The 23,151-nt window shown below is 39.6% G+C and overlaps 1 protein-coding gene across 2 annotated transcripts in view; it reads right to left on the bottom strand.

Moving 5' to 3' along the window:
- The window catches only part of ARHGEF28 (Rho guanine nucleotide exchange factor 28), a 346,092-nt gene that overhangs the window by 194,071 nt on the left and 128,870 nt on the right, over window positions 1-23,151 (bottom strand). For both annotated transcript variants that reach the window (XM_058310148.2, XM_058310153.2), the window contains exons 3-4: window positions 16,574-16,721; window positions 13,716-14,009 (exon numbers count right to left, since the gene is read on the bottom strand). In XM_058310148.2, coding sequence (XP_058166131.1) covers window positions 13,716-14,009; window positions 16,574-16,721 — 442 coding nt within the window. The remainder of the gene's footprint in view (window positions 1-13,715; window positions 14,010-16,573; window positions 16,722-23,151) is intronic.

Genomic DNA, 23,151 nt, shown 5'->3' with positions numbered 1-23,151 from the left:
ACTTATCTTTAATTGGTTTATCTTTTACCTTTCTAAGTTTTTGGCCTTTCAGTTGATTTATTAGAAAGTAGAGTTTTTATTCTTATAGATTTTCAACAGGTCATGTTTGACAACATTTTCATTTTTCTCCCTTTTAAGTAATAACCAGGAGGAGACTTGTTTGTATGGATTTAATTAGACCAGGTAACAAAACACATACATACTCACACACCTAACCTCCGCAAATAAGACAAGCCTATCAACATGAGATTGTAAGCCTGCCACTCTAGGATGGAATATCTATGAAGCCATAGGTCCCAACCTGAGTCTGCTAAGAAATGCACCATGATTTTTTGGGATATAATTTTCTTCCCAAAAAATATGCCCAGCATGGAACATCTAAACCCCTTGCATCCCCTTTTTAACACAATACCATTGGAAAGGCCATATGGCATCAACCACCCACTTAAATGGTGCCTCCTCCTGCACTGGGGCATGCCCCCAACACTGTTACGCCTGCTGGCTGCCTGGTGTATGGCTCACTGCTGGGGAGAAGTCAGTTCTTCTCCAGGAGAGCTTTCCAGGCCTGTTCTGCTGGTCCCAGCTCCCCATCCTTTCCTCTCTGGCTCCATCCTCACATCTTGTTCAGTGGGAAAGAACAGTAAACATTCAGACTGAACCACTCACTGTTGACACTCTCCTTCTCTGAGAATCTACCCACTTCCTGGAGAGGTGGGGATTTTCTGATGTTTGAAAAAAGTAAATAAAAAGCCGACGGAAATGTTTCATAAAAGAGAGCTCTTTCTCACTCGGTATTAAAAAAAAAAAAAAAAAATTCAGAGCACAGAATAAGGTGCACAGCTTGAAACAGGAAATATCATGACATATATAAATAATTCTACTTGTTATAGAGTTTCAGACTTCTTGGCAATCAGGAAAACAAACTACAGAAAGGAGTTATACAATTTGGCAGGGGTGGGGATGTTTCGTTAAAATGAAATGGTTTTCACCAAATAAATATCCCTTTTCCTGTTTTGTTGGAGCCAAGAGATATTTGAACTAATGTAACTAAAACAAAATTACAAATAATTGCTCTAATGGCACACCTTAAAAGGTATGACCTGTAACATCCTCGGATCAAGATCACCCAGACACAAAATGGAACTGAACAGACTGAGTCATTCCACAAACCATTCCCACCATGGGCTAGAGGGAGACCCACCCACCCCAGACAGGGAAGGAAGTTAGAAGTCCATGCTTTGCATTCCATCAAGTCTCAGTTCCTTCGCTTATCAAATGAGGCAATCACACCAAAGATCCAAGGTTCCTCAGAGTATTGTCACCTTGCCTGACTTCAGGGTGAGCAGGAACCCGTGATAAGCAGCACGGACCCAACAGCACTCAAGGCACTGGAGTGTGCCCAAGAAGAAGTGATTTTATTTACTCAGCCATCCAAATTCAGGCCCATTTTCGCACCTACACAGATCTAACTATACCTTTAAGTTGGTAGAAAATTCAGCATGGAAGACTGAAAAAATGCATTACCAAGCCCTCAGAAAGTCATATTTGCTGCTAAAGGACAGGCAAATTGGTATAGCCACTTTGGAAATCACAGTGGACATGCAAATATGAAGAAACTAATAATCAATTGATGCAGTAGATCCATACATACATATGAACCCAAGAAGCATGATTTGTGTATACCAGGAAACGTACAAAAGTGTAAAATGGTCCAAATTAGCAGTAATCATAAAACCCATGACTAACAGAATTACAGTGTAATCATGTGATAGCATTCTATCAACAATAAAAATGAACTACAGACTAACAAAGAAGAATCTAACAAATACAACATTGGGGGGGAAAGTCGAGTCACAAAAGAACACATAGAATATGTTTCAATTAATAGGAAGTTCAAAAATGTAAAAACTAAACCATTTCTAGAGATATATAGATAGGTAGTAAAACTTTAAAGAAAGGCAAAGAAATAGTTATTACGAAAGTCGGCATAACACACTTAGGGTAGCTAGGGGAGTGTGGTTGTGAAGGACTAGGGGTAGTGGTGGGTGCTGATAGTATCTGCATGCGTCTTCTTCTCCACCTACCCCCACAGGCGCACACAAGCACACACACATAGCGGGAAATAGCGGGAAATGATTTTTTTAAAAAAAAAACACTTAAGTTCAAGGCCCTCCCAGATTTAAATCAAATTAAATCAGATTTTCTGGGGTAGGGCCCAAGCATCAATCTTTTGTAAAGCTCCCCAAGTGACTCTAATGAAAAACCAAGTTTGAGATCTGCTACTTAAAGTAAATAAGTAGATAACAAAATATATATCTATGTTTCCCTTTATGCCACTGTCTTCCTAAAAAAGCTATTGGCTAAAAAATTTCACCAACGAAACAGAGCAAATAGATGTTTTCTGTGACCTTTACAAAACTATTTTTAATCCATATTACTTACTATTAAGTCAGGATATATAGTTCTACACATTTAGCAAAATATTAAAACTAAAACATGGTTTAAACACAAGTTAGCTCAGAAGCTCTTCTACTTTGTAGAGTCTAGTAATGTTTCATATCTCCTGAGTCAAGCCATTAAATGTTTTCAACACAGTAAGTTTTTGAATTCTAAAATGTTTTTAAAAGTCACATAAATCCAATTTATTAAAATAAGTTCTAATCTGATTTCCAAAGCTACATACAGATTTGTGGAGGATCTCAATTTCTCGTACCTAAGTCATTCAATAAACACATTTGGAAGAAACCACTACCGTATGCCTGCCTTATGCACATAAGATGGCATCTCTGACTGTAAAATGCTTCTCTGACTTTAAAAAGCATATACAGCCAGCTAGCATTTGTTTGGGAATAAAATAAATATCTGGCCCATGAAGCTACTGATGAACTATAGCTCTAGAAATAAGAAAACTATCTGGCCTACAAGGAAACTGCTCTGCAGGTTATGGTAATTCAATCCTCATGATTAATGTATTACAATTAGAAAATATAGAGATGTTCATAAAATGTCAAAAATGGTGAGGAAAAAAAGGAAAGAGGATTTAAAAAGAGAAAATATTACCAAAAATTCACATGAATAGCAGAAGAGAGAATTTGGCATTGGCATCACACAAAATCTCTGATATTTTTTCAGGATTCTCAATGTGAAATGGGGGAAGGGTCATGTCTGACGGCACTGTCCATTCCAGCAGTCTATTCATGGCCCTGGCATGTATATAAACAAATCAGCCTTCCACACGGAAGAGCAGAGGCTGGGGAGTGCAGGGTGGGAGCTGTGTACGTAAACACTCAGAAGAAAGATAAGGAAACAGGACATTCCACAGAGCAGAGCACACTACCGACATGGCAGGCATGGCTGAGTCATAAAGCCAAAAGGAAGGAGTGAAACAGCGGAATGGCAGGTTTCCGCTCCTTAAGACTTCTTTTCTGCATCAGATGCATTTGAGATACCCAGATTACAACAGTCCCTGACAGAAAATAAACTGGGAAACACATACCACATATACACACACATCACACACACCACACACACATGCACACACAACCATAGCAGAAAACTGACACTGTGATATTTAACACTGGAATGTACATTATGGAATATGTGTCTTATATAAGCTGGTTATGCTTTATTTTACCTTGTGAAACTAGTGTTAAATCAGTAAAACCCTAGGAAGTCTTTATCAGAACTCAAAGATGGCAATCTAACTTTGGCCTTCACATTGTGGGGCCAGACTGAATTCAACAGTATGGGCATCACTATAAGACATTAAGACTCTAGACATACTCAGAGTATTATATTACAACATTAAAGTTAGACAGACTAAAAGGTTGAAAGTCTGGATTTGAGCACTCACAGAGCTGTAGCTGTAGGCAGAATGCTTAATTCTGAAGTTTCAAGTTGCTTGAGCCCTATCTGCCCAGCCTATTACCCAGCACTGTCAGGGGCTGTAATGAAAATAACATATGGAACAGGGCATTCACGAGCTATGAAAGTCATTTGGGGCACAGAGGGGAGAGGCAAGGGACTTACCAGTCGTGCACATTTGCCTGATCTTTTTAATATAAAAAAATACAATAAACAGTCACTAGGTAGATATGTGGTATATTGAAAACAGCTTTCCTCTGGTTATAATTTAAAAGCATAATTTAAGGGAACTAGCCGCCTGCTTACAAGGCACTGTAATTGCATCAATGTAAGACACCAGATGTGCAATTAAAATAAATGTGCTTCAGTCCCATGCTTCAGGCAGCAGGCCGTCATTAGGTGCCATAAGAGCAGCAATTATATGACATCCCTTTCCAGCCCCGTGCAATAGATTGTTCCTTCATTTACTATTTTGACAAGGCCATGATTCACTATTCATTCATGCAACAGATATTTGCTGACAGCCTACCATGAGCCGGACACTGTTCTCTTCCCTCACACCTCAGGCTGGCTGGGATTCTCAGGCACCTTCCCAACTGACCCTCCAGGGACCCTGCTCTGCTAAGGAGGCAAATACACTGCAGCCTAATTTTATTATTGACAAGGAGCAAGTGCATGGACTCATCACGTCTTGGAGCTGGCCTTTTGAAGACTGCATTAGAAATGTGAATTCAAGCACAACCAGAAAACTAACTGTTCCTCTGCAGCCTGGCAGGGCCCTCTCGCCGCCCTTGACCAGAAGCCATAGCCCACGTCTAAAGTCCCAGGCCAAGAAATATTAAACTCTCTGGGCAGCAGCTACAGCCTCAGCATGGGATCTCAGCTCGGCATGAGCGTCATGGTCACAAACAGCAAGGAATGATTCTGGTGAAAGGGTAGATTTCTACATACTAAACGGGATGAACCAAACAAGAAATCAGTATATAAACCGTGCAGTGCGGCCTATCTGGGGAGGTAAGTGGGAAATGGGGAAAGTTAAAACAAATCCAGAGAGGCCACTACTATGCATGAACGAAAATAATGAACCAACACAACCATGTTCATTTCTTTCTCACTAGGTGCCCAAGACTGTGATAAGGACCTTGCATTCTTTATTTCTACAGAGTTAACATTTATTAATTGCTTTACATGCATTATCTTCTTTAATCCTGACAGCTAATCCATGAGGGAAGTCCTATTATTCCCATTTTATAGGGATGGAAACTGAGGCTTAACACTATTCTGTAATTGCTCAAGCTCACTCAGGTAGTAAAAGGGGCAGCAAGGATTTGAACCCAGATTTTTCTACCTCCAAAACTCAACTTCTTCACCATCATGCCTCCCATTATGCAGTGATATATTTCATGTACTTGTCAAGAAAAAAATTTACTAAAACCAATGACAAAAAAAATCAAGACTATAAATATGTTGAGAAGAAACATAGGAGAGTATTGATTTTAAGAGTATGGGGCTGCTAGGGTTTTTTGTTCTTTTTTTTAAACACGTTGATTCATGTAATACTATACATGTATTTCCTACAGATTGCAAATGGGAAGAGTTGTGGGGAAAATTTATACGAGGAAAAAAGCCCAAAAGGGATCAAAAAATGGGGGAAACAGGTGAAATAGGACACAAAAGCCAGAAGAGGGTTGACAGATAAGAGTCTGAATAAATAATAAATTGAGAGGGAGGGAAAGCCTAGCAGAAGGAAACTGAGCCACACCACCTGCGGCCCCAGGCCCTCGCCCCTCACTCAGACCTCACCCAAACACACATGCTCTCAACACAAATCCACAAAATAAAAACTGCTGCAGCGACAGGTACAGAGAAGGGAAATATGTGGGAGCCAGTGTTAATGCAACCCTAGAATAGAACTGCAGGAAATTGTGGGGGACTTCAACCTATACAGCTCCATACTACAACAAGGCCCATATTTCAGGGTGTCAAGATGGGTCTTGAAAACTTCACTGGGGCCAAGGAAAGGGGCCCTGGGACAGGCCACAGGGCAGTTCACTCGCCGTCATCTCTGGCTCATTGGCCCCTTTTCTGCCAGGTTGCTTCTTCCCCCCTTCCTTCAACCACCAGCCTTCAACCTCCAAGTGCTGGTACTTTTAAAAATGTTTGTTTGTTTCCAAATAAGGTCATACAAAGACAGCTGTCAGTCTTTCAAATCCTGTTAAAGAAACTATGAAAACAGCATCATTTTAATAATTCCCTCAAGATAAGTCTTGAAAGGATCCTTGGCTGCTGTCTTTTTCAAAATCAATTCTAGTCACCTACATATAATCAAAAAACTGCCACACACTGACTGCCTAAGTAAACTGCGCCTTAAACAGAGGGTCTCTGGAGGGTTCTAGAGACATTCAGACACTACAGGCAGAGCAGACAAGCTCAGGCATTTGGCACCCTGTCAATGGGTCTTACTTTGGAATATATGCTCCCCAATGTAACAGAGTTAGACTCATTTACAATTTCCCTACACATGGCCCTTCTGACCCTTGTATCTGAAGCTGTAATTAGCATGATACTTGTTAAATGGAAGTCCCAGAGACTTAAATCTTTGGTCTGTTCATATGCTGGTTGAGCCCTGAATCTCAGCAGAGTTGCAGCACCTATTCACCAGTTCAGTGGACTCACCCAGGACAAGTAACAAAAGGGCGATGATGAACAGTGCCTATCCCTGGAAGCAGAAAGTGTCTGCAAGGACAAGCAATACAGCTCCACCCATCTGCCCCATGAGATCTAAGCCCTCTCTCGACTAGAAACAGGATAGGCTTTACCATCCAAAAATCCTCAAGATTGAGGAATGAACAAACATAAGGGGAGAAAATAAACTATGGACTAAGGTAGACTTACGATGATTGCAGCAATGGAAGAACTTGTATTATTGATATAAAGGCAGCGGCCACCAGAGAGGTTCTAAGGGGAGAGAGAGGGAAGAATAGGTGGCATTTTTGGGATATGGGAATTGTCCTGCATGACACTGCAATCAATGATGGATACAGGCTATTATACATTTTGTCAAAACCTACAAAACTTGTGTGGGGAAAAGTGCAAACTATAATGTAAACTATAGTTCTTGGCTAGTACAATGCTTCAATATGTGTTCATCAGTTGTAACAAATGTACCACACTAATAAAAGATGTTAATATGGGAAAGTATGGGAGGGGGAAGGGTGTGGAATATGGGAATCCCCTATATATATATATATATATATATATATATATATATATATATATTTTTTTTTTTTTTAAGATTGATTGATTGATTTCCCCCCTTCCCCTGTTTTTGGTGTCTGTACCCATTCACTGTGTGATCTTCTGTATCTATTTCCCTTTTGCTCTTCTTATCTCACTTTTCTCCTCTAGGATTCACCGGGATTCAATCCTGGGCAACTCTGATGTGGACAGAGGTTATCTGTTAGCAGGGTCACCTCAGTTTCTGGTTTCTACTGCACTTCACCTTGACTCTCCCTTTCGCCTCTTTTTGTTACATCATCATCTTGCTGCGTGACTCACTTACGCCGGCACTGGCTCACCACGTGGGCACTGGCTTACCATGCGGGCATGCTTTTTCTTCTTCTTTTTCACCAGGGGGGCTCAGGGATTGAACCCAGGTCCTCCTGTATGGTAGGCAGAAGCTCTATCAGTTGAGCCCATCCGCTTCCCTTCTATATTTTTGATTCAACATTTATGTAATCTAAAGCTTCTTTAAAAATAAAATATATATATTAAATTCTTTTAAAAATTGCCATGTACATCCTGCAATGTTTGAAAGCACTGCCAGAGGTGAATTCTAAAACCTTCCATGATTCTGAATCCTTTAGGAAAGTAGGGGGTTAGAAGAAAAGAGGGATGGGAAGGAGAGGGAGTAAGAGAATATGAATATGCTCAATAAGAGTTTCCTGAATTAAACACTAAAATGAAAAATAAGTCCAAATGATTTTGTGGCCAGAAAATCTGTTCCTTAAAAATTAAAAACTGAAAAATCGGATGGAAGATAGAGAAAACATTTTAAAATTTAGGGTCTGAAACCTCATAAATGATGTGCATGTGCATGGCTAAGTGTTTTGAAACAATCTTACCAATTGACCATAACAGTTTATCATAGGACCTACTCTAAAGAACATTCTCTGCCCCATGGGCATTCACCCAGTCTGTTACTTGAGCAACTAAAGGACTATAAAACTAGCTTAAAATGTCAGCCAAGGTGGGAGATGTTTGTCCCATTAGATACTATCAGAAGCAACAAAAGGCTAGAAAGCAATACTGAGTGTATATAATTGCTTGAAAAATGTCAAGATTTCCAAGAGAAACATACAAAATCCCAGAATCAGTCTTTACCCATCATGCATTAATTTCAAAACTTCAAAACATAAAAATAAAAACAGGAATCTTGCGTTCTATAATCTGTTTTTTTATGGATTTTCCTACCCACTGGTGTTTCAGCTGATGTTATTTCAAACTTGCTGTCCAGTACAAAGCTTTGGGGCAGAATAACAAAGCTGACATTTCCCATAGTCTGTGGGCCAGCAAGCAAGTCTTATAATTCAATATGCCATCCCCCGGTTACTAAGCCTTGGGACACAGTTAAGTCAGGGTCAATCAACAGTGAGTGCCATGTTCCTGAGCCTTGTCCTATTTTCCTTCTCACTTCTACAGCCAGCATACTGCATTCAAGGATAAAAACACAAGCCAAGCTTCATTTCAAGTGTAAGCAAATCTTGCTTCTTATTGGTTACAGATCTCTTTCCTCTATTCAAAGAAAGATAAACAGATATTTTCCTCTATCAAACATGCCTGGCCACGCATTCCCTTCTTTTGTTGCCAGGTTAGAAGGCAATGGTTCCAGGTTTGTGCTTGAAGCAAGATGTAGATGTCACAGAAAATTGGCAGTTCCCACTAAGTCTTTGGTAATGAACTGTTAATTCCCACTTAATGGCTTTCCCTGCAGATAAGAAGCAATATTGAACAGGCTCCTTAAATTTCTTATGTAAACACTAAACCATCAAAACATAATTTTAACAGTTGCTATTAATAAATAACCTGACTCTCACAAATTTTTTTCTTCCAAAGTCTGTTGTCCCCTTGCATTTCTTTTCCATTTTCCTCTCTAGTTCCCTTCAAAATATATAGTCCCTATTAATAAAGCAAAGTCCTGAATCCAAATGATTCTTCAGGGCCTTGCAAATGAAAGTAAGCTGTGGGAGCCTTTACAAACAATCACATAGATTTATCAAAATATCTTAGAATGCAAGCTGCTGAATTTGACTTTGAACTACTCAGGCCTAGTTTGACCTGGTATTACTAGCAAGACTGAGGCAGGATTGTCTTTTTAGTTGCAGAAAATACAAGTTTTCTTGGGAAGCACTTTTTTTTAATGGAAATATGTCACACACAAAAGTAGAATAGAATAATGGCTATCTGTAGCATTATCTTTAATACATATCTCTAACCATTTTATTAAACATAACCCCACAATACTGTACCAAAATTGTGACACGTATCAAAATTAACAATAACTTATCATCTATTTTCATATTTCCCTAGTTGTCTCAAAGACGACTTTTTACAATATTATCAGTTGTGGGAGAAATATTGTGTGCATCTTGATACAATGCAGTAAAGAAGACAAAAAAATTACTTATTGATTCTTACCAAAAATACATGATCTGAATATAAGCAAGCAGAAACATCAAGCACATACTGATGAATCATTAACAAAATATTCAGCCTTTACTCTTCAAAAACATCAAGGTCATGAAAGACAAAAGACTGAAAAACTATTCCAGATTGAAGAATGCTAAAAGTATATGTCAACCAAATGCAACAAGGGACCCTGGGTTGAATCATAGACCAAGAAAAGATTTTTTTCTTTTGCTATGAAAGACAGTGGGGCAATTGATAAAATTTGAATAAGGTCTGTAGTAAATTTTACTGTTACTAAATAAAGTTAATGTCCTGAAAAAATAAAGCAAAGCCTCATGCTAACCACCCTTCTTCTTAGTTACAGCAGCATCAAATTACCTATATATTATATTAAACTTGTAGTCCATGATGAGGTTTCTGCTTTTAAATCACTATTCACAATCTCATTTTATGCTGTGATTTGTCTTTGTACAAACAGACCCAACATAGACTTGCCCATCTATTCTGCAACTAATAAACATTTCTCTAATTCCTGGATTCAAGTTTAAAACTGTTAAGAGTTGTGGTAGCTCAGCTGATGTTATTTGCAATTTAAGGAGCATATTCTTCATCTGCTCTTTGGAAGCAATAATTAAAATATTAAATTCTCTGAGCTACTTTCACAGGGTCTTACCAGTTTTACCAAATGTTCCCCTCTCTGGGGACAGCTCTCCAACTAACCATCTGTCCACAGAATGAGTTTTGAAAAAAACTAAAGCATAATGGCAGTGTTTAAGCTCAGGACAGCTCTGCAGAAAAGTTTCAAAGCTTAACTGGTTTAACATTAAAACGTCTTTCACTCATAGACTCAACTATAAAAACTGGAGGAAAGTATAACTCTTCCAACTGATAAAGCAATCCAGTGGATAAAACTTATCAAAAACTTTCGGGGAATTGGATGTGGCTCAAGTGATAGAGCTTTCACCTACCATATGGGAGGACCTGGGTTCAATTCCTGGGACCTCCTGTGAAAAAGAAGAAGAGAAAGTGTGCCTGTGCGAGTGCCCATGTGGTGAGCCAGAGCCCCCATGAGTACCCCCATGGCGAGCCAGTGCCCATACAAGTGAGTCACGCAGCAAGATGATGACGCAACAAAAGAGAGACAAGGGGAGAGTCAAGGTGAAGCGCAGCAGAAACCAGGAACTGAGGTGGCACAATTGACGGGAAACCTCTCTCCACATCAGAGGTCCCCAGGATCGAATCCTGGTGAATCCTAGAGGAGAGAAAATGAGAAGAGAGGACAATACAGACAGCAAAAATAGCAGGGTGGGAGGAGGGGAAGGGAGAAATAAATAAATAAATAAATAAACCTTTAAATTAAAAAAAAAAACTTTTAATAATTTTTCCCTACAGATTCATGGTATCACTTTTCCAAAACCAGCTTTTATGTTTTTATGGTTGGAAAACAAAGAATCCCATTTTTTCCATAACATACAGAACTTCTGCCTTTAAGGACATCTTTGAACATATGAACTATTTTTACCTAGAGAAGTCCTGAAAAGTTCAAATTACTCATTCAAATAATGGGAATTTCTTTTAGCCAAAGATATCCTGAATCAGCCAAACTGTTGTATGTTGGTTTGTAAGTATAAATATACGGGAGAAACTGCACCATCAGTCCTTTGAAATGGCATTTGCGGTCCCCTTGCATTCTTCACCCAAATGGCAGCCTCACAACTGATGTGGCAGGCTTGGTGCTTGCCGGCTGTGTAAAACTTTCTGGGAACACATGTAAAGGGAAGTAGCTAGAATGAGCCAGAAAGAAAAACTAATCAAAAACCATCCAAGCATTAACAGAATAAAATATTAGAATATTTTATCCTAGATAACCTAATTGTACAATGATGCTAGTCTCTGGAAAATCAAGTTCTGTCCAAGAAACAGACAAATAAGAACTACAAGCAAAACAAACCAAAGATAAATTAATTGTGAAATTTAATTGGATAATTATTACATTACTATTCAAAAGCTTTACTGAACATGTGGGGTTCTGATACGCTGCAAAAGCTTCTATCATGAAAGTATTCTACAGAAGGAATGGATTTAGTTTTATGAAATAGGAATTCAATTTTATTTATGGCACAAAATTAAATAAAGACTCAGGATATTTCCTTTCCTACAGTGCATAACGAAGTTGCATTCTGAATAATGACGGGTAAAATGCAGGGCCAAGAAAAGACTCTGTTTTTTCTTTCAAGACAACAACCTTCCACTCAGACTCTGGCCCTTCTCCAGGATCATAGACCTTACTGATAGCTTTCAGTGATTAAAAAGGGGAAATAAAATAAGCAATGTATGGTAAAATGCAAGAAATTACAGCAAGGTTGCACTCAGACTCTTCCAAGACAAAGTCACTACAGAGATCTATTAATCCTCATTCAGCAATATTCATTTTACTAAAAGAAAGAATAAATAAATAGATGAACACAAAGTCTTTTTTAATAATAACAAATAGTAAAACTTTTAAATAGTTGTCAGCTAAGCATTAAGGGAAATAATTACTAAGAAAGAAACTTTTCCATATGATGCCACTACCATTAATACATTATAACATTCAGGGGGTTCTATGCCTCCTTTTACTTCTCATGTCATCATGATCATTTATCTACCTCAAAGATAAGCAACACTAATAAAATATGTACATTAGGAAAAGATACATTGAGAAATTCTAAACTGCCTAAACTAAAACTCTGTATCAAGGGCTAAGTATAGCCCAGAACAAACCTAGACTAGTTCGAAATTAGCAGAACCCCACCAAATGGATTTGAATAGACAATGGGTCAAAACACATCCTCCAAAGTAGAAGTGTGCATTGTAAAAATCTCATACCACTAAGTTGATTTTTACCAACTGTACTTGTGTTTTCTAAACTATGAAATGATTAATTTATGCCTAATCACTTAAATTAATTTATATAATAACTTCAAAAATTTCTCCCCAGTATCCAATATAATCTCTACATTAAAAATTTAAAACTGACACAGAGGAATTTAGATTTGAATTTATTAGTCTAAATGCCCACTTTGTTTAAAAAATACCAGAATAATTCTGACAAAAGAATCCTCATAACTATTTCTGTTAAAGCTTACCAATTGAAAATGGGCTATTAGTTATAAATAGGCAATAACTTACATACATAACAGAATTGGGGTATGAAAAGGCTGGTACAGAGATTTAAACACATTGTAGACTAAATCAGATCCCCTAAGATGGTCATAAGCCTTAAATACAAATAACTTTACACATGGGTAGTGCATTTAATCTCACCCATGGTCAAATCTAAAACAACTGTAACCTGTAACCAGAATTTACGAGGAAACAGAAACTCTTAAAAATTAGCACCATCTAATCACGAAGCTAATGGCGCAGGAAGAATACAGAAAAACAGCAGGAGCACAGGGAATTATGTTATATTCAATGTAATATAGAGCAACATCTCTCTATTTCCAGTGAAAATCATATAATTTGTAATCACCATCAGAGTATCTACTGAACAGTCTAGCCTCATGCCTAGCATGGGCCTACATACCACATTGTATCTCTGTTCACACACAGATTCCAAATAGTTGGTATTAACAGTGTCTTTTGTAAGCAGGGGACATCTGGAGGTGGTGCCAGAAGTTAGTACAAATCCATGAATGCTGTCGGTGACATTAACTTTTTTAACAAGGTAAAACACATGCACGGTGTAACCCAGCTACATTTTCATCTAGGCCACGTTTCTTCTAAATGTTTCACAAAGTTGGCTGCATGTTCTTCCCTGTCCAACGACTACTGATTTGGGACCAGGGCAGCAATGTCCCCTTCTCGTGGCAAAAAGAAACTTGCCAAGGGCAGTGGAGCCCCAGCCCAAAGCAGCTGGCCCAAGAGCCTGCCACAAAGAAACTCTTTTCCTCAGGGAAAGCTCTTCACTGCTGAGCCTCCCTGCACCTCCCAGAACAGAGGAGCATCAACCAGCCCAGAGGGGAGCAGCTCAGGACGTCAGGAAACCCGGCCACACCAGACCAAGGCCCAGGTGAGATGTGGGCAGGAAAACCCACCCACATAAATAGGCAATACATTGTAAAGGTACATTCGAACTTGATATTGAGAGGAAACATCTGAGTTTTCTGGTGAAGACCCACCTTCAAGTGAAGAATTTCCCAAGACAGTCCACCCAAGAGGCAACTCCAGATGGGTCATGGCCAGCACGAGCTCCTCATCCAAAGCGGGCAGCTGTCCCACCGTCAGGGCAAAGGGGGTCAGCAGGGTCTGATGACTAGAGGCCGTGAGACGATCAGCTTGGGTAATCAGCAAGCGGGCCATCCTGCAAGCCATGTTGTCCACGTAGGTCACCGAGCCGGAGCCCATGGTCACCGGAGAGTAACCTTCTGAGCAGAGGCACACAGACACCTCCACCGTCTCCTGAAGCCCATGGCCTGGACAATGAGACAGTAACAGTTCACCCAGAGTCTGCAGGAGATGCTGTCATGCCCCAAGGAAGCCCCTCTTTAGCACCCCTCATCGGTTACCTAAGGAAGGGCGGCAAGTACAATGGTCCAGGGTGCTAACCTTCACCTGTCTCAGCCCCACTATTTGCGCAGCAGGAGAACAAGGTGGGAAGGACATCCAGCCAATTATCTTTTAAAAGCTTCCAAGCCTAGGGGGCCATCTCCCCTGAGTGACTCCTGACTTTAAAATCAACCCGAGCTCCAGGCATTCTATCATCATTATCAAACCACTGGTCTCTGCTATCCCATCCCCTTTGACTTCCACACCAATTCTTGGATTAAAGTTTGTCACTTTAAGGGACTTTGCTCTTTTCAGGTCTACCATTTCCTCCTGAATTACATATTATTGCATATTTATTTAGGTGATAGATAAATGAGATTAGCACCATAAAATTAATAAATTCACCCTAATTCCTCAATGCTCCTTGAAATTGTAAGTTAGGGTGAGAGAAGACCACATGGCGGAAGTGTTCATATATGCTGCTCGCTGGCCCCACTTCTGAGTTAGGTTCTTTGCCTTGCAGGCATTTTTAATCTGCAGGGGGTGGTCAGCGCACCCTGTCATCTGTCCCTCCTCCTCACACCTCCTTTTTCCCTCCACTTCCCCATTTTCCCAAGGTTGATGACTTTCTACCCAGGTACATTTTTAGGGTGCAGAATTTCCAGGAATTAGTCCTCCTGATCACTGTGGTGTGCTGGACAGAAGAAGGGTTAACTTTCAGCCACCACCGGTCCACAGCTTCCACCAGCCCCCAGGCAAATGTCCGAAAGGTACCGGACAAGTCATTCCTACTCTGCTTTATTCTCCAAAAGTCTTTCCCCAAAACCTATAAGCTGTCAGGGCTTCAAGGAACAAGAGCATCCCAAGTTCACTAAATGTGAGCTTCTTCCATGTTCACACTGCCCTTTAAAAAGGTGATCCGCTGGTGCAGGCACAAGACAGAATGCAACTCCACCCCAGCCCAGACTACACATAGCCACTACGAACTACATAAACCTGCTCAATAGATTTCTGAAAGGTAAAGCTGTAATCGGGAGAAATGAAGGTTCAGAAATAGACTGTCAGCTGCTTCCAGGAAATCAGTTAAGAAGCAGGTAAGAATTTTTAAGTAGGCCATAATATAATTTTTTTAAAATGGTAACACGCAAGGAGGGGGAAGGAAGTTCAGCCCTACTGCAAATAAAGAAAAAGGCAAAACAAAAAGTTTTGATATGAGTGGCACTTTAGCTATTATTATTATTATTCCTCTATAAGCGACTCAAGAGAAAAGGAAAAAAATTTGAGAAGTAGGGGAAACTAAAGGCAGGAAAGTCATAAATGCAAATGTCAGACCAAAAGGGCAAAGGGAAAAAGAGATCAGCAGTCAAAGTAACTATGTGCCATTGACTAGGTTTGCCTTTATACCCCCACTTCTTACGAGCATCAAGGACACTGGGCCAAAGAGGGAAGTGCTTGAAATTGCCCCCAGTCTGAGAAATCAACAGCAGATTCACTCAGTGATCAAGCCCAGGCAGCAGTGAAAGGTATCCAGCAGCGCCCAATTCCCAATGTGTCTGTGTTGTTTGCATGTTTATTGTCTACCCTCTTCCCATACGTAACAGGTGTACTGCAGAAACACTTAGGAAATTAAGGCCAATCTTACAGGTAAGAAACACAGAATGTTCCCTATAGGACACAACTTAAGAGGGCCTGAAAGACCCACAGTTAAGAAAACCTAACCTATCCATAAACAAGAGAAAAAAGAAGGGAAAAAAATCCCTCTCTCTCCTGCAGGTAACCACACCTCAGTTATGCCTTTAGGTTAGAGCTTGATGTCTCTTTGATGCACAACCCAACCTATACCCCGAAGAAAATATGAAACAATTTTATCTGAAAAGGGCTATTAGTTCCTAATGACATATTATTAGCACAATACATTACTTTGTCAGCTGTCACCATGGAAACTGGAGAAGAGAGCTAGGGGGCATTAGCGTTTTCAGGAGATAAACATTTGGGGAGCGGGAGAGAGTTTGGGAGCCTGAGATCCAGAAAGGAAGCATCTGGATGGACAGGATGCCAAAGGAAAGAACCCAAGGCACCAAAGGGAGCGAGGCAGGGGACAGGCAGACACTGAGCTGAGGGACTAACCACCGGGGAAGGAGGAAGGGAGAATGACAAACAGCGTCCAGGTCTCCGTTCTGCCTAAGCCATCCCTGGGAGGAGGTCCTGGCATGAGAGCAGCTGATGCTCCCTCCACTAGGCTGTCTCCAAAGGAACCCAGTCTTGAGACTGGGCACACTGCCAAGGTGGGCAGGCCAAGTCAGAAATGAGGTGCCGCCAGGCGCTGCAGACAGCTGAAGGACCCCAGATATGAGGTGCCAGTGTGAATGTTCCTTCTAAGGCACTGCCGCTCGCAGAGCACCGTTTTCTTTTTCTTCCTGGCCTAGCCCCCTAGAGGGAAAATGCTTAGAGACAGATTTCCAACAACTGTACAATAATGAGGACATCTCACCTGGAATGCTGGACTGGAGAACATTATCCTCAACGCGCTCTGCAATCGTGATGTGTCTCTGATGAGATCCATTGTAAATAAAGTAAAACTCGGCATCTTTAGGAAGATACACATTTTTGCCAAACGTCGCGTAGATTGTCACCTGCCCCTGAAAATTGAATAAGTCAGGGCATCATTACACTTCCTTGTCCTGGCTCTGAGAAGCCAGGGTAAAAAGGGCCTGGGTCCAAACAGCATCACTTGTTATATTCATTTCACATGGCTGAGGTCAAAAATCATCAGTCCTTCTTTCCAACAACAACGTTTTTGACAACAGAGAAGATGATTCCTGATCTATTTAGGCATGGGTGTTTTTAAAAGTTGAAGAACTTCAGGGTATAAGGAAGTTTTTGTTTTTTTATTTATTTACTAGGTGTGAGTATGATACTTTGTCTTTTACTTCATTCAAATTCCTACCTGCTAAATGTTCTTGCTTGAATTAATTTTTATCCCATAAAGATGCTTCCTGATCTATTTAGGCATAGGTATTTTTAAAAGTTGAATAAGTTCAGAGCATAAGGAAGTTTTTTTGGATTTTTTAAACTTATCTAATAGATGTGAGTATGATACTTTGTATTTTACTTCATTAGAATTCCAACCTGCTTAATGTTCTTGCTTGTATTATTATCCTGTACCTAAAACGCCACCACTCACACAAAGGTTCATGAGAACTTTTCTTAGCAATGGCCTTACCTATACTGGACCATAAGAGGTTGTAAGAACCTTAAATATTCACAAAACCTTGCCAAATAAATCTCACACTTTCTAGGCCATTTCCGATGGCCATCTGTCTTCTCTGAAGGATTCCGAAGTTCTCTTTCTCTTCTAGTCTGGCCTCTTACTTTCTCTTGAGAGCCTCTGGTTGGTACAGAACCCTTCAAAGTGCTTTTATTCCAGGGAGAGGAGCTACACCCTGTGTCACTGGGACACATTCTGAGGACAAATGGCCAAAGAAGCAGGGCAGCAGGCTAATACGCTCACATATACGGCCATCCAGAGGCTTTGTGGTGGGCTCAAATCAGAGCTACACCCAAGGGGGCGGCAGAGAGGAAGAGACTGCCAGATTGTCTCAGGAAACCTGGAAAATTGGAAGGATTCAGGGCACTCCCTACACTCCTACACAAGCAGCAGTCCAAAGCAGTGCCTCCGGGGAGAAGGCGCATTCCGCCCAGCCCGTGGGAGCGGCAGGGAAATGGAAACAGGAGGTAGGTGGAGAGGGTCACCCACTTCGGAGGCACAACGTAGAAGCATCTGGGCTCTGTGTGCCTGCCCAACAAAAACAGACTGCTCTCTGAGATTTCCTCGCTGTGTGGTAGGGAGAAAGTGAACAGAGGAAAGCCGGCGGTCTCCTTAACAACTATTTGCCTTTGAGGAAAATGAGCATGCTCTTCAGAATGATATCAGGAGCGAGGCCAATAGGGATCAAAAGCAAAATTAGGACAGGGCTCCTGTTTCCAGTAGCTGCAACGTTATTTAATCTAAATTTTTTTAAAATATGGAAATTATGTTTTATTAACAGTTTGTAATGATTGCACATACAAAAATTACTTAAAATTATGAATTGGTATAAATACAAATTGTGGCATTCTGAGTAAATACCAGTTTGCAGTTTTAAATTATCCTTTTGCTGTAAGTGTGCATACACACATAATCATAATCAATAGAAACTAGCATGCCAAGAAAAATCTACCATACAATAGCTTCAAAAAAAGTTCAGGAAGGAGATCTGAAAAGCAGAAAACAATAACAAATGTCTGACATGACTGAGAGGAAACTTAGATGAAATTCCATTTCCTAAAAAAGAAAGAACAGTTTGCTTTAGCCATGTTTCTGGTTGCTAAAGGGACTGTTAATTATCCACAGACAGAATCTGACTTGACCTGGTTTTGATTTTTTTTAATGGAAAATAAATTGGATAAACAGATGAAAGTTTCTCACACATCACAAGGATATATAATCTGCATCTCTTCAGAGCACTGATCATATTACTATTTTACTTAGTTGGGTGAACAAAGAGTACAACTTAAGAAAGAGTATAATGCAATGCAACCCCAAACAGTACAGGCTTATAATTCAGTAATGCCTCCCTTTCAAGAGCCATATACCAGGCTTTACACTGGTAAAAGAAGACAGACAAAACCATCACAACAGGAGGAAGATATGGCCCCTCAAGACCGAAGCCCAGAAATCCCAGCACCAAGATGGAAGTAGAGGTGCTGGGAGGGGGCAGGAGAGGAAGCAGAACAGGAACGTCTTCCCCCAGAAAAGTCAGGTCAAGCTCGAAGGAGATTTAGAGAAAGCTGCTTAGCTTTCAGCAGGCAGCATGTTGTGGGGGACAGGGTGCTGAGAAAGGCGTGTAGGGTAAATAATGGGCCACAGGTGACAACTTCCAGGGAACACTAGGTCCTCCCAACCACTGTGGCCACTGAAAATCTGCTACTTTTCTTAAAAGGCCGCTAACTTTATATGGGGCAAAGAGAAAGACCCATTTATGGAATTGCAGTGTCCTTCCTTCAATCGCCCTTCTGGATTCAATTGCATACTTTGCTTCAGGCAGTCGAAAACCATAAACCTTCCTAAGTAAATGTGTTGGTGTAATGATCAGCATCACTCTGTTTCTATGCAGAAATAACAGAGATGTGTTATCACCTTTCCACAACTGACTTTAACCCAAATAAAAACCAATCAAATAATTCACTGAAGCTTCTGGAAACAATCAGAGGCATGCAGGCAAAATTTTCTCTCCAAATTTATATATATATTTAACGTATTCTAATCAAAACCCAAATTTATTTTGTGTTCCAAATGGAACTCAACAAGCTTATTCTAAAGTTCATTTGGAAGACCAAATATACAAGAGTAGAAAGAAAAGTTTTGAGAAAGAGAATAAGGTTTGGGCCATGAGAAGAGGTGGAGAGCTTGCCCTAGCACAAAGTAAAACATACAATAAAATCATGATAAGTTAAACAGTTTGATAGAAGTACAGAGTCTAGAAACAGACCCACATATCCATGGCAATTATTAATGAAGGTGACCTTTCAAATCATTCAGGAAAGAATGGACTATTCAATAAAAGGCTTGGGAACAATAGCTATCCATCAGAGAGAAAAAAACATACCTCATATCAACTATTCTAATTTCCAATGAATCCCATACCAAACATTAAAATTCATGAAAGCATAAAATTAGAAGACTATCTAAAATTTTCTGTATTGAACAAACATAGCAATTAAAGATATCAAAATTTTATCTACCCTAATGTATCAACTTTTTTGTTTTCTCCCTTCCCATTTTTGTTCCTATGCACTGTTAACTTTTACATATAACTATACCCATGGTACAAATATATACATAATGTTGTGCTTTATTCTCTTCTCTCAAAAACATCTTTCCATGTTGATACCATGTTTGGCATCATTTTTTACTGCATTCCATCAAGTATTTGATGTTCCAAAATTTGCTTAATCATTTCTCTAGTGTTGTACATTAAGGTTATTTCTAACTTCTTAAAATCATAAACAATACTATAATAAACATTTCATGTACCTTGTTTCTATGCTTTATATTACTTTTTTTTAATAATAAAATCTCAGAAGTGGTTCCAAGAATGTGAGCAAATTGTCAAAAATTGCCAAACTGTTTTACAAATATGTTGTATCAATTTTCATCATTATCTGTGCTGGTCAAGAGTATAGTTTTCATTCCAACCATGTCTTGTCAAAACTGTCTTAATTATTATTTTCTAAATTAACAGGTAATAAATAGTACCCTGATTTAACTTATATTTTCCATTGCCACAACTTTTATAAAAGTCTATTACTATAGTGTCAACATTGTTTAATGACCTGATCAGATTTCAATGTAAGAATTCTAGTCTTCTCTCTTCTATGTCACAATTGCATTCAGCTTTGCTTTAGGCAGGTAAAAAATATTCTCCTTCCAAAGTTAATTTATCAGGATTAATGTCAGAATCATTCCCTCTCCCTTCTAAATAATGGTGTGCCACATCTTACCTACTCATGCCCAATTAAAAAACACACACAAATATTCCTGTGAAGGCTCTGAAGGCCAAGTAAGATGGAAAATGGGAATCATAAATGTAGAGCAGAAAGCTGAACTAACTGTAATCATACTAAATAGAACTCAGTATAAACACACACAAAATCAGGTAAATTAAACCAAACTTTTTACCATCCAGCGTTACCTGGAGACACTCTATCTGTATAACTCATCAATACTTCTCAAAAACCAACCAGGACTTCTGCTGAGATGCTGCAACACCTTCCCAAGAACCAAAGAGTATTTAATATTTTTGCCACCTTAACCTATATCACCCTACTCTCCTACTGCTCTTCCAATGGAGTCTAAAATGGAAATGGTCATTCACACTAAATTACACATATACCCCCCACCCCCTCACCCCACTCCTCCCCCCATAACAACCACCTCCTCCATCATCATGAGACATTCATTGCACTTGGTGAATACATCTCTGAGCACCGCTGCACCTCAAGGTCAGTGGTCCACACCAAAACCCACACTTTCCCACAGTCCAACCAGTGAGCCATAGGAGGACACACAATGTCCGGTAACTGTCCCTGCAGCACCACCCAGGACAACTCCAAGTCCCGATAATGTCCCACATCACATCTCTTCCTCCCACTCCTTACCCCCAGCAGCCACCATGGCCACTTTCTCCATACCAATGCCACATTTTCTTCGATTACTAATCACAATAGTTCATGAATAGACTATCAGTAAGTCCACTCTAATCCCTACTCTATTCCTCCATCCTGTGGACCTTAGCATGGCGTGTCCACTCCACATCTATATCAAGAGGGGATTTAGATTGAACATGGATGCTGGATGCAATTCTCCTGCTTTCAGTTGTAGGCACTCTTGGCTCCCTGGTGTGGTGGTTGACCTTCTTCACCTCCATGTTAGCTGAGTGGGGTAAGTCCAATAAACCAGAGTGTAGGAGTTGCAAGTCTGTTGAGGCTCAGGGCCTGGCTATCACATGGTCAGTCCAGAGATTCAGGTCCCCTGGGTATACACTAAACCTCAGCACCAACTACAGTTCCAAATGTATACATTCTTACTATTTTGTTTCATTAACCTCTGTGTCGAGTACCCTGAATAACTAGATGGCTATATCAGCCTAATCGCTGAGTGTTCTTATACTAACCATCTCCATCCTGGCCTCCCTTTCTTCTTGCACATCCTCTCTGTACAATGTATCTGTAGGGAATTATGCTTTGTTAGTAACAACGTCATTTGCTGGACAACATTATCTAGTCTCTAAAATGATAGCTGGTATGAGTGAGCAATAAACAAATACTGTGTTTTCATATTATGGCAACAAGAACAAAAGTGGCACATCTCTTTACTATGGGGTTTCTTCAATTTGGGGCTACAGGAAGGATTCATACATGGGTTTCAGGTGCTTTGTGAACTGCCCAAAATTGTTAGCAAAACTGTTTTTGTATGCATATGTGTGTGTGTTTTTCTAAAGAAAGGTCTATGACTTTCATCATACTCTTAAAGACATCCTAAGATTCAAAAAAGTGATGAACTCTAGATTTTATAGTAACAAAAATGGGAGCTTAATAAATGCTTTTAACAATAATAGTCACCTTTTCATATGACAGTAAGACATCATCTACTGTTTTCCAAGGTATTACACACAGTCTTTATATGGGATGATAATAAAGGTAAATGTTAATCAACATGCTAAATATTATAATAACGGTTTACATTCCATGAAAACCATTATGCTAATATAAACATAATGCTCTAAGTGAACTATCAAATTCTTTATTTTCACTTTGGAAAACTTATCCTCTTTGTAATTTAAAAGAAAAAACCCTATACAGAGACTTCACTGCAGAATACAACGTGCTGAACATCTTAAAACCCTTGAACAGTTTTTTTTTCAAATGCATTGAAGCATTATTATCCCATTTTATATGTAAGTAAAGAAAAGTACAGGTCTAGTACTAGCTAGTATTAATTAGTACTAGTACTAACTAGCTCAGGATCCCAAAGTCATTTGGGCAGTACCGGGTTTCTTGATTTCTGGTCCAATCTTCAAGATAGGTTACCCTCTTCATATTTCTCAAGCATAAATGTCTATACGTAGAGCCAAAGAAAGTGCTGTGGGCACACAGTATTCTCTTTCAAATTACTGAATCTAACTAAAGAAGGTATGAAAATGCAAACCTTATTTCCTATATAAGTGTGCATATTTTATATATATATACATATATATGTACTCTTACATAAATATCTTTTACGTGTACAGTATTTCACAATTTACAAAATGCTTTCTTATATATTTTCTCATCTTATTCCCATAGCAATCAATACCTTGGAGATATTACTGTGATCCTCACTGTATAAATGGGAACCCAGGGCCAGAATCAAATTCCATTCCAGGCCCAGTGTCCTTCTCCCTGCCATGCCACTGCACGAACATCAAGTATTTATTGACTTATTGATTGACTTATCTACACGTTTACATTTAACTCAACATTTAAACT

Source organism: Dasypus novemcinctus, chromosome 2, assembly GCF_030445035.2.
Source record: "Dasypus novemcinctus isolate mDasNov1 chromosome 2, mDasNov1.1.hap2, whole genome shotgun sequence".
NCBI lineage: Eukaryota > Metazoa > Chordata > Mammalia > Cingulata > Dasypodidae > Dasypus > Dasypus novemcinctus.
This window is presented reverse-complemented; position numbering and strand designations above follow the sequence as displayed.